Below are 12,277 nucleotides of genomic sequence, written 5' to 3'. Positions count from 1 at the left end.
AATGATGAACTCAAAATATAATAATTATTATGATTTTTGGCTTATAAATAATTTTTGCATATATGTATATATGTGTATATATATAAAACTTAGATATTTTATGACTATACCATTTTAGTTAAACATCATGAACTTAAAGTGCATAGACACTGTAACATTTCATTTAAATTCTTTGTAGCACACAGAAAAGTTATTAATGATTCATTATCAAAGAATAACATCATACTAACCAGGTAATGTACCCTGCCTAAAATCCATTCCAACATACCTTTGGGACCAGGGGGTCCAGGAAGCCCAATTCCAGGGATACCTGGTTCTCCTTTGCTACCAGGTATTCCTGGAAAGCCTGGTTGGCCTGGGAGTCCAGGGTCACCTATTGAGAAAGAAACAGCAGTTGTTGAAAGGGAAACATTCAAAAAAAAAAAAAAAGAAGCTAACAAGTGGTAGAGATATTTTGAAATAAATTCCTCACATACCTGGAAGTCCTATTTCACCATCTCTGCCTGGATTACCAGGCAGGCCAGGCTTCCCTGGCTGGGTTATGGTCTGACCTGGATCACCTTTAGGACCTGAAAACAAGAATGGATCAGTGGTGATTGAAAAGTGTTTATTTAACTAAAACTCTCATTTAATTAACAACAAAAGAGGGAATTGTCAAAAATCCTTTGAAAATGCAAATTAACAAAAACCCACAAGAAAACAATACCACATTATATATTCTAGGAAAGTATCAAATGTAAGTAAGAAATTTCAAAGAGAAAAAGTAGATGATGGCTTTAAGAATTTCCATGGTTGAAGATGTGATTAATTTTAGATGTCAACTTCACTGGGTTAGGGGATAACGAGATAGCTGGTAAAACATTATTTCTGGGTATGCCTGTGGGGGTGATTCTATGAGAAATTGGTATTGGCATTAGTGGACTGAGTAAGGAAGACCTGCCTCATCCAGTGTGGTCCAGCATCATGCAACATCTGAGGGTCTGGATAGAACAGAAGGGCAGAAAACAGGCAAATTTGTTCTCTCTCTCCTCTGGAGCTCAAACACTCATTTTCTCCTGCTCTTGAAAATCACAACTACAGTTTTTCCAACCTTCAAACTCTGGGACCGTCACCAGCAGCTCCCAGGTTCTCAGGCCTTTGGACTTGGAACAAGATACACTACCTTCTTCCCTACTTCTCCAGCTTACAAAAAGCCTATCATGGGAAATCTCAGTCTCCATAGTCATGTGAGTCAATTTCCCTAAAAAAAACCCCTTCTTTTTTTTTTTTATTTTTTATTGTTGGCTGTTCAAAACATTACATAGTTCTTGATATATCATATTTCACAATTTGATTCAAGTGGGTTATGAGCTCCCATTTTTACCCCATATACAGATTGCAGAATCACATCAGTTACACATCCATTGATTTACATATTGCCATACTAGTGTCTGTTGTATTCTGCTGCCTTTCCTATCCTCTACTATCCCCCCTCCCCTCCCCTCCCCTCCAATCTTCTCTCTCTGCTCCCTCTACTGACATTCGTTTGTCCCCCTTATATTATTTTTCCCCTTCCCCTCACTTCCTCTTGTATGTACTTTTGTATAACTCTGAGGGTCTCCTTCCATTTCCATGCATTTTCCCTTCTCTCTCCCTTTCCCTCCCACCTCTCATCCCTGTTTAATGTTAATCTTCTTCTCATGCTCTTCGACCCTACTCTGTTCTTAGTTACTCTCCTTATATCAAAGAAGACATTTGGCATTTGTTTTTTAGGGACTGGCTAGCTTCACTTAGCATAATCTGCTCTAATGCCATCCATTTCCCTGTAAATTCTATGATTTTGTCATTTTTTAATGCAGAGTAATACTCCATTGTGTATAAATGCCACATTTTTTTATCCATTCATCCATTGAAGGGCATCTAGGTTGGTTCCACAGTCTAGCTATTGTGAATTGTGCTGCTATGAACATCGATGTAGCAGTGTCCCTGTAGCATGCTCTTTTTAGGTCTTTAGGGAATAGACCGAGAAGGGGAATAGCTGGGTCAAATGGTGGCTCCATTCCCAGCTTTCCAAGAAATCTCCATACTGCTTTCCAAATTGGCTGGACCAATTTGCAGTCCCACCAGCAATGTACAAGTGTACCCTTTTCCCCACATCCTCGCCAGCACTTGTTGTTTGACTTCATAATGGCTGCCAATCTAACTGGAGTGAGATGGTATCTTAGGGTGGTTTTGATTTGCATTTCTCTGACTGCTAGAGATGGTGAGCATTTTTTCATGTACTTGTTGATTGATTGTATGTCCTCCTCTGAGAAGTGTCTGTTCAGGTCCTTGGCCCATTTGTTGATTGGGTTGTTTGTTCTCTTATTGTCTAATTTTTTGAGTTCTTTGTATACTCTGGATATTAGGGCTCTATCTGAAGTGTGAGGAGTAAAGATTTGTTCCCAGGATGTAGGCTCTCTATTTACCTCTCTTATTGTATCTTTTGCTGAGAAAAAACTTTTTAGTTTGAGTAAGTCCCATTTGTTGATTCTAGTTATTAACTTTTGTGCTATGGGTGTCCTATTGAGGAATTTGGAGCCCGACCCCACAGTATGTAGATCGTAGCCAACTTTTTCTTCTATCAGACGGCGTGTCTCTGATTTGATATCAAGCTCCTTGATCCATTTTGAATTAACTTTTGTGCATGGCGAGAGAAAGGGATTCAGTTTCATTTTGTTGCATATGGATTTTTCTCTATTCTGTACCATTGGTCCACCCGCCTGTTTTGGTACCAGTACCATGCTGTTTTTGTTACTATTGCTCTGTAGTATAGTTTGAAGTCTGGTATCGCTATACCGCCTGATTCACACTTCCTGCTTAGCATTGTTTTTGCTATTCTGGGTCTTTTGTTTTTCCATATGAATTTCATGATTGCTTTCTCTATTTCTACAAGAAATGCCGTTGGGATTTTGATTGGCATTGCATTAAACCTATAGAGAACTTTTGGTAATATCGCCATTTTGATGATGTTAGTTCTGCCTATCCATGAACAGGGTATATTTTTCCATCTTCTAAGATCTTCTTCTATTTCTCTATTTAGGGTTCTGTAGTTTTCATTGTATAAGTCTTTCACCTCTTTTGTTAGGTTGATTCCCAAGTATTTTATTTTATTTGAAGATATTGTGATTGGAGTGGTTGTCCTCATTTCCATTTCAGAGGCTTTGTCGCTGATATACAGGAATGCCTTTGATTTATGCGTGTTGATTTTATATCCTGCCACTTTGCTGAATTCATTTATTAGCTCTAATAGTTTCTTTGTAGAGCCTTTTGGGTCTGCTAGGTATAGAATCATGTCATCTGCAAATAGTGATAATTTAAGTTCTTCTTTTCCTATTTTGATGCCTTTAATTTCTTTCGTCTGTCTAATTGCTCTGGCCAGTGTTTCGAGAACTATGTTGAACAGAAGTGGTGAGAGAGGGCATCCCTGTCTTGTTCCAGATTTTAGAGGGAATGCCTTCAATTTTTCTCCATTCAGAATGATGCTAGCCTGAGGCTTAGCATAGATTGCTTTTACAATATTGAGGTATGTTCCTGTTATCCCTAGTTCTTCTAGAGTTTTGAACATAAAGGGATGCTGTACTTTGTCGAATGCTTTTTCCGCATCTATCGAGATGATCATATGATTCTTATTTTTAAGTCTATTGATGTGGTGAATAACATTTATTGATTTCCGTATATTGAACCAGCCTTGCATCCCAGGGATGAATCCTACTTGATCATGGTGCACAATTTTTTGATAAGTTTTTGTATCCGAGTGGCCAGAATTTTATTGAGGATTTTTGCATCTAGGTTCATTAGAGATATTGGTCTGTAGTTTTCTTTCTTTGAAGTGTCTTTGTCTGGTTTAGGTATCAGGGTGATGTTGGCCTCGTAGAATGAATTTGGAAGTTCTCCCTCTTTTTCTATTTCCCGAAGTAGCTTGAAAAGTATTGGTATTAGTTCCTCTTTAAAGGAAAAAAAACCCTTCTTATCTATCTATTCTTCCTAATAGTTCCAATCCTTTGGAGAACCCTTTTACAAGATAGTATCTTTAAATATATTTTTAAAAATGTAAGTCAGTTTAAAAATTGTAGTAAACAAGGAAAGTATTTATTTTTGGTTAGCTAATGACACTTTTAGGTTTTATATGTACAAAGTCCAAGTACAACCATTTCTCATTAATTGAAAGAGAGGCTTAAAATTGGCTCAGGACAAAGAAAAATTTCCTAAACATGACATAACAAGCACTAACCATGAGAGAAAAAGACCAACAAATATGACCATATTAAAGCTGATTTTTGTTTATTAAAGACATCAGGGAATACAAAAGGTAGACCCATGGTAAGTAAAGATTTCTTGCAAAATGCATAGCTAACAAAGAAGTAATACACTGAATATATAAAGAACTTCTCAAAATCAATAATAAAAACAAATATTCCAATAGGAAAACTGGTAAAAACAAACATTTCACAAAAGGAAATCAAATGGCCAATAAATATATGAGAAGGCACTAAATTTTAACACAAAATGAAACTGCCAAGATATATTGCACTTAATATACTAGCAAAAATGTTAAAGTATGACAAAATAAAATATCAGCAAATATGTAGAGCAATAAAATCTCCAACATCTCTTATGCTAGTATATTGGCATATTTGCTCTGGATATCTAGTCAAGCTGCCTCAAAATGTCATATCCTCTGCTTCATAAAAGTTAAATCTTAAATATATACTTTAACTCAGGGATTGGTAAGCTTTTTCTGAAAAGGACCTGAGAGTAAGTACCTTAGGCTTTGTGGACCATATGGTCTCTTTAGTAAGTACTCTTTTCTGCTGTTATTGCTCAAAAAATAACTATAGACAATGGTGATTGGGCATGGATATGTACAAATAAAAAATTATTTGTAACAACAGATAATGAGATGGATTTGATAAATGGGTTGTTGTTATTAACCCCTGCCCTACAGAAGTGTGAGCATGTGAACACCAGTGTGTGTGTGTGTGTGTGTGTGTGCGTGCATGTGTGTGCGTGCGTGTGTGTGTGTTTGTGTATGACTGTACATAAAAACATTTTTTATAATAGGTCCAAATTGCAAATAACCCATTGATTCATTGAACAAAGAATGGATAAATGAATTGTAAAACACATACACACACACACACACACACAATGGGATACTACATCTATCTATCTATCTATCTATCTATCTATCTATCTATCTATATATATATATATATATACAGCAATGAAAATGAATATAATATAGCTACACACAAAGTTAACACAAAGAACACTTACCCTATGATTCCACTAATATGAAGCTCAAAAAGAAGCAAAATTGAAGTATTTTTTAGGAATGCATATATAAGTGATACAACAGTGGGAAATGGAAAAAAATCATGCAAAAGTCACAGCAGTGGTTACTTTTGGAGAGAAAGAAGGGTATGATGATCAGGCAAGAACAGGAACAAGAAGGCAGAGGTTTTTAGGATGCTGGCAATGTTCTATTTCTTGATGTGTGTGATAATTACATGTGTGTTTCTATTATAATTATTTATTAAACTTTGCATTATAGATCATGCACTTAAAAAGAACAAAAATTTAAAAAGAATTCCCCCTTAAAATATTGTGTTGCCTTGCTATGGAGCTCTGAAGAGTCCAAATATAAAAGGCTAGGGAAATACATCTCTCAGGAAAGGAAGCCAAGTGCATCTACATGATAATATGTGTACACTCTTAAGCACAAAACTTAAAATAGAACAAATAATAAGAGTAAACTTACCTGGTATTCCTGGCTGGCCTGGATTTCCTGCTACACCTTGTATGCCTTTTTCACCTGCTGGGCCTGGAGGGCCAAAACCAACAGGGCCCATAGGCCCCATATCTCCTGGGAGACCTGGTAAACCTGGGTTCCCAGGGGGACCTCTTTCACCCTTAAAAGCAATTCCACCCTGAAAAGGGAAAAGTTTACTACAGAAACACAAAGATATAACAACTATCTGTAGGTTGGTACTATCATTATTCTTTGTACCAGGGACTGAACCCTAGGGTAGTTAACTACTGGGTCACATCCCTAGCCATTTAATTTTTTTTTTAAGTCAGGGGTCTCTTTTCCTCTCTTTTCTTCTTTTTCTTGGCACTGAGGATTGAATCCAGGGATATTTATATACTGAGCCACACCCCCAGTCCTTTTGGTATTTTATTTAGAGATAGGGTCTTGCTTAGGGACTTCCTGAGTTGCTGCAGCTGGCTTTGAACTCATGATCCTCCTGCCTCAGCCTCCCAAGCCTCTGGGATTACAGACATGTGCCATTATGCCCGACTTAGGTTGGTATTATTTAATATAACTAAGGAAATGATATAGTCATAAATTGTTTTTCTTAACAGCTATATAAGTATAGGTGCTATTATGGAATGGTTGGTATGTAGGATCAATTCACTTAGTTATTCACTCTTTCAACAAATATATTTGAGCAAGTCCTATGTGTCAAGTGTGAGAATATAGCAGAGAATATAAGTAGACACAAATCTCGACTCTCATGAAGCTTACAACCTAATAAAAGTCAAGAAGGTTATAGTCTAGCTAACATATTATAAAATATACTTCCAACCTAAACATTCTGGGCCATGTGTTATGCCCAAAATGAGATTGCTCCTTAATGTTCGATATTTGGCTCTGTGGCACATTTAACATGGCCATATACTCATACTACTAAGAATACTTTACATAAAAAGCACAAATATCTGGTTGTCAGCTATAAATATGTGGAACAAGAAATGGATGAACCTCATGATGACTCAAGCATCTTAATCTCCTGCCTACCTATTCATATCCAGTAGTAATATACTAATGTGTTAGAAATTGAACTGAATCATAAGAATAGTAAGGAAATACTACAAGTAATGGTGTACTATTACTATATGTAATCATATTTTTTGAGCATAGATTGGGTGTACAACTTAGCACAAGGCCTATCCTTTATTTTAATTTAGGAAACTATTTTTTTTTGGATACTGGTGATTAAACCTAGGGCTCTGCACATGTTAGGCAGGTGCTCTAGTACTGAGTTACATCCTCAGACCTTTTATTTTATTTTATTTTTTAAATTTTTAGACAGGGTTTCACTAAGTTGCTCAGGATAGACTTGAACTTGAAATTATCCTGCCTCAGCCTCCAAGGTAGCTGGGTGGTGCACACCACCACACCCAACTCCTAGAAAACATTTCAGTGTGGAAATTCAACATTAAAAGACCAAGAATATCAAACCAACTCACAGGCTCTCCTTTGGGGCCAGGAAGTCCTGGCAATCCATCCTGTCCAGGAGTGCCAGGTAAACCAGGAAGCCCTGGAACTCCAGGGGAGCCTAATTCTCCTTTGTCACCCTTCATTCCTGGAAAAGTGAGGATGTCACCAGGTTCACCTTTAGATCCAGGAAAACCTGGAGCACCTGGAGCTCCTGGTATGCCCTGAGTGGGGGAAATATCAAAGTAGAGGGGGACAAGAAAGAGAAAAAAAAAATCAGTTTCATTTTTCGTAATACTTTCTTCTCTACAGTTTAATCCATCAATAATAACATTTAGTGTAAAAAATAATAAAATCAAGTAAGGCACAAGTCAGGGAGGGTCAAGGAATCAAATAAATTACAATTTAATATAAAATATATCTATCTCTCTATATACATGTCTATATAAAATATCTATCTATAATCTATCTAACAACTATCTAATCACTCCATAAGTGAAACTCAAAGTGTGTATGACTTTCCTCTAATTCTTTTTGATTTATAATATACTTAAACTTACTGGTAATCCTTTGGGACCGATTGCTCCAGCATGTCCTTTTTCACCTTTCTGTCCAGGGAAACCAAGAGATCCTAGCATGCATACACATAAAATAATGTGAGTTTTGAGCTTGAAACCTCAATAAAGCTCATAGAAATCATCAAGTCATGAAATCAAGTTTTAAAATAAGAATCCCATTCTATCTCACTTAATTTGCATTTTTATTTTCCTCTTTTAAAATCTTGAAATGAAATCATCCTTTATTTTAAATAAATTTAATATTTCATGTTATGTATAATATTGTACCTGCTGGTATTTATTAACTCTAACTTACTAGAATCTATCCAAGAAATATTTTACGCAGAATGTTTTACCTGGAGGACCTGGGAGACCTGGCAAACCAGGTTGGCCTGGAGGCCCTGAAATACCAGTTCCAATGCAGTTGAAGCAGGTGTCACCCTTGTCACCTGGTAAAAATTATAATAAAAATTATTACCTAGAAGGAATACTTTGGAGATGGTTTGAGGATGGTATTGAGGATTAAACAAACCCAGAGGCACTTTACCACTGATATACATCCCCTGCCCTTTCTATTTTACATTGAAATAGAGTCTCCCTAGGTTGCTGAGGCTACTTTGAACTAGTGAACCTCCTGTTTCATCTTCCTGAGTCAATGGGATTTCAGACATGTACCACCATGTCTGGCTGGAAGGGGGTACTTAAACCTTCTTTAGAGAAGTCCTAAAGAATATAGTAGTAAGGGATAACATTTCTACCTAACAGTGTATTTAGAGAAGCTTACGTGTAGAATCAATTCATTGATCAATATTTACTAAGTGTCCACTGTATGCCAAGTACTGTTCCAGGTATTTGTGATGCACTGACAGACAAAACAGACAAAAATCCATGCCTTTGTGGAGCTCACATTCCACCAGTAGAAAGGAATGATAAACAATGAAGGCAATAAATTATATATTAAACATTTTATTATATTAAGTATAGTAAGTATTTTAAAATATATTAAAGTGTTATGTTTGTAGTAAATGCAGAGCTTGGTAAATGAGATTGGGTATGCTAGGGATGGGTGAGTGGAAGGAAGGTTGCAAACTCAAATAGAGCGGTCAGGGTAGACCTCATTGAAAAGAAAATACATGAGGAAAAAAAAAAAAACTTAGAGGGTGACACATGTGCATAAGGAATAGCAAACAGACCAGATTGCTGAAGCAGAATAAAGTAGAACCACATCAGAGAGTAAACTGTTTATAAGGAATGGGTTCTCATGGAGTATTGTATAGGTCATGGTAAACTCAGTAGCTTTTATTATGAGTAAAATGAGAATCTTGTAGAAGAATTTAAAAAGAAAAGCAAAGGTTGTTACGTTAACAATAAGCTCTAAGGGCAAGGATGGAAACTACTTAAGAGGCTACTTCTATAGGGTTCTATGAGAGAGATGGTAGTTCATTCCGGAGTTACAGCAATGAAGATGATCAGAATTGGTTAGGTTTAAAGTAGAGCCAATGGGATGTTCTCATGGATCATACATGGAATACAAAAGAAGAGAGCTATCAAGGATGACTCCAGGGTTATTTAACCTGAAACAACTAGAAGGCTAGAGCAGATTACTTTTCATGTAAGAAGGGGAAGATGGCAGTAAAGCAATTGTGGAAAAGGAAGTAGCAGAAATTAGGATTGTAACTTGATCAGGATGTCAAGTTCAAAACATTGACCAAGTAGTTTCACACACAAATCTAAAGGCAAAGAGTTATACCTGGACAGGAGACAGAAATTTGGAAGTAACTGACAAGTTCATAGTATTTTCAATAAATGGGCCAAGGATCTGAACAGACACTTCTCAGAAGATGATATACAATCAATCAAAAATATATGAAAAAAATGTTCATCATCACTAGCAATTAGAGAAATGCAAATCAAAACCACTCTAAGATTTCATCTCACTCCAGTCAGAATGGCAGCTATTATGCATACAAACAAGACTAAGGGTTGGCGAGGATGTGGGGAAAAAGGCACACTCATACATTGCTGGTGGGACTGCAAATTGGTGCAGCCAATTTGGAAAGCAGTATGGAGATTCCTTGTCTTGGACTATACCCGAAGGACTTAAAAACAGCATACAACAGGAACACAGCCACATCAACATTTATAGCAGCACAATTCACAAAAGCAAGACTGTGGAACCAACCTAGATGCTCTTCAATAGATGAATGGATAAAAAAAGTGGCATATATACACAATGGAATATTACTCAGCAATAAAAGAGAATAAAATCATGGCATTTGCAAGTAAATGGAGTTAGAGAAGATAATGCTAAGTGAAGTTAGCTAATCCCAAAAAACCAAATGCTGAATGTTTTCTCTGATATAAGGAGGCTGATTCATAGTGGGATAGGGACATTGAGCATGGGAGGAATAGATGAACTCTAGATAGGTCAGAGGGGTAGGAGGGGAAGGAAGAGAGCATGGGGTTATTAATGATGGTGGAATGTGATGATCATTATTATCCAAAATACCTGTATGAGGTCACAAATTGTTGTGAATATACGTTGTATACAACCAGAGATATGAATGTGTAATAAGAATTATAATGCATTCTGCTGTCATATATAAATTTTTAAAAAGTCAAAGAACTGGATGAATGAGTTTAGGTATGGAAGAGGAATAAGGACTGAGCATTTCAAAATTAAAAGTTGAACAGATAATTCTTAGATGTATAAAAATACAAAGAATCTACAATATATAAGACTTACTACAAAGCCACAATAATTAAGACAGTCTGGTATTGATGCAAGGAGAGAGAAATAAAAAAAAAAAACAGAATAGAGAGGTCAAAATCAGACTCACACATATATAGTCATGATTTCCAATAAATGTTTTAATGAAATGAATACATTATTATAAGTAATACAAAAGTATTAATAAAATTTTGATGGTCTTTTGTATTATAATACTGAGTCAACAGTATATCTATAGGAGAAAAAAAACTACTTTGATCTCTGATTCAAACTATACATAAAAATTAACTGAAGATAAAAACAAAGATTAAAATGTGAAAGGTAAAATGATAAAACACCTAAAAGAAAACTGGAGACACAGCATACCCAACGCTATGGGATACAGCAAAAGCAATACTAGCAGGGAAGTTTATAGCAATCAATGACTGCATCAAAAAATTATAAAGATCCCAGATAAACAACCTGTCACTGCATCTGAAGCAATAAAAAAATCACGAACAAACTAAATGCCAAATTAGTATAAGGAAAGAAATAAGAAAGAACAAAGTGAAAATAAATTGCATGGAGATCAAAAACACAGCACAAAAGATTAATGAAACAAAGGGCTAGTTCTTTGAAAAGATAAAATAGACAAACCTTCAGCTAGACTAAGAAAAGGAGAGAGAGAAAATCAAAGATGAAAAGGGAAGCATTGTAACTGACACTACAAAAATACAAAAGCTCATTAGAGATTATTACAAACAAGCATATACCCACTAATTTAATATTCTGGAAGAAATGGGAAAATTCCTGAATACACACACCTTACCAAGACTGAATCCTGAAGAAACAAAAAACCTGAACTGACAATACTTGTTAATTAAATTGAATCAGTAATAAAAGAAACCTCCCATTAAAGAAAAGCTCAGAACCAGATAGCTACACTGCTGATTCTACCAAACATTCGAAGAATACTAATTCTTCTTAAGTTATTCCAAAAAATCAGAAAAAGAAATCATTTAGCACATTCTATAAGGCAAGTATTACCCTGATACCAAAACCAGGTAAGGACACAACAAAAGGAGGAAAACTACAGGCCAATATCCTTGATAAACAGATTTTTAAAATCCTCAATGAAATGCTAGCAAACCAAATCCAACAGCACTTTATTTTTTTCCCTACTCAGAAATGCACTTTTATTGTAGTCTCAAAGTCGATTTAAAGAGTTGGGTCACAATATTTGATAATTGCTGCATTATAACTATAAATAATAAAGGTATTCATTATGTCATATTGATACATAGACATAACATAATGTGATCATTCTCATTCCCCTTTACCTTCCTTTTCCCTCCTTTCAATAGCACTTTAAAAAAATTACTTCCCATAAGTAGGATTCATTCTAGGGATGCAAGGAGGGTCCAACATATGCAAATCAATAACATGATATATCATATCAACAGAATGAAGGACAAAAACCACATGGTCCTCTCAATTTGTACAGAAAAAGCATTTGATTAAATTCAATATCCCCTTGTGATAAAAATACTGAACAAACTAGGCATACAAGGAACATGCCTCAACATAATAAAGACCATTTCTAATAAGCCAACAGATAACATTATATTAAATGGGAAAAAGAAAATAAAATGGGGAAAGCTGAAGATTTTCTAAGATATGGGACATGATCAGGATGCTCACTTTTAACATGTTTATTTAACATAGTTTTGGATGCAAACAGGCAAGGGAAAGGAAAAACAGACATCC

The 12,277-nt window shown here is 35.7% G+C and overlaps 1 protein-coding gene across 1 annotated transcript in view; it reads right to left on the bottom strand.

Moving 5' to 3' along the window:
- The window catches only part of Col4a5 (collagen type IV alpha 5 chain), a 225,974-nt gene that overhangs the window by 79,476 nt on the left and 134,221 nt on the right, over positions 1–12,277 (bottom strand). The window contains exons 22-27 of the mRNA XM_046420818.2: positions 8,157–8,249; positions 7,804–7,874; positions 7,276–7,467; positions 5,783–5,951; positions 477–569; positions 269–373 (exon numbers count right to left, since the gene is read on the bottom strand). Coding sequence (XP_046276774.1) covers positions 269–373; positions 477–569; positions 5,783–5,951; positions 7,276–7,467; positions 7,804–7,874; positions 8,157–8,249 — 723 coding nt within the window. The remainder of the gene's footprint in view (positions 1–268; positions 374–476; positions 570–5,782; positions 5,952–7,275; positions 7,468–7,803; positions 7,875–8,156; positions 8,250–12,277) is intronic.

This window comes from Marmota monax, unplaced genomic scaffold (assembly GCF_021218885.2).
Source record: "Marmota monax isolate L192 unplaced genomic scaffold, Marmota_monax_Labrador192_F-V1.1 WCK01_AAM20220418_F8-fsc00050, whole genome shotgun sequence".
Lineage (NCBI taxonomy): Eukaryota > Metazoa > Chordata > Mammalia > Rodentia > Sciuridae > Marmota > Marmota monax.
This window is presented reverse-complemented; position numbering and strand designations above follow the sequence as displayed.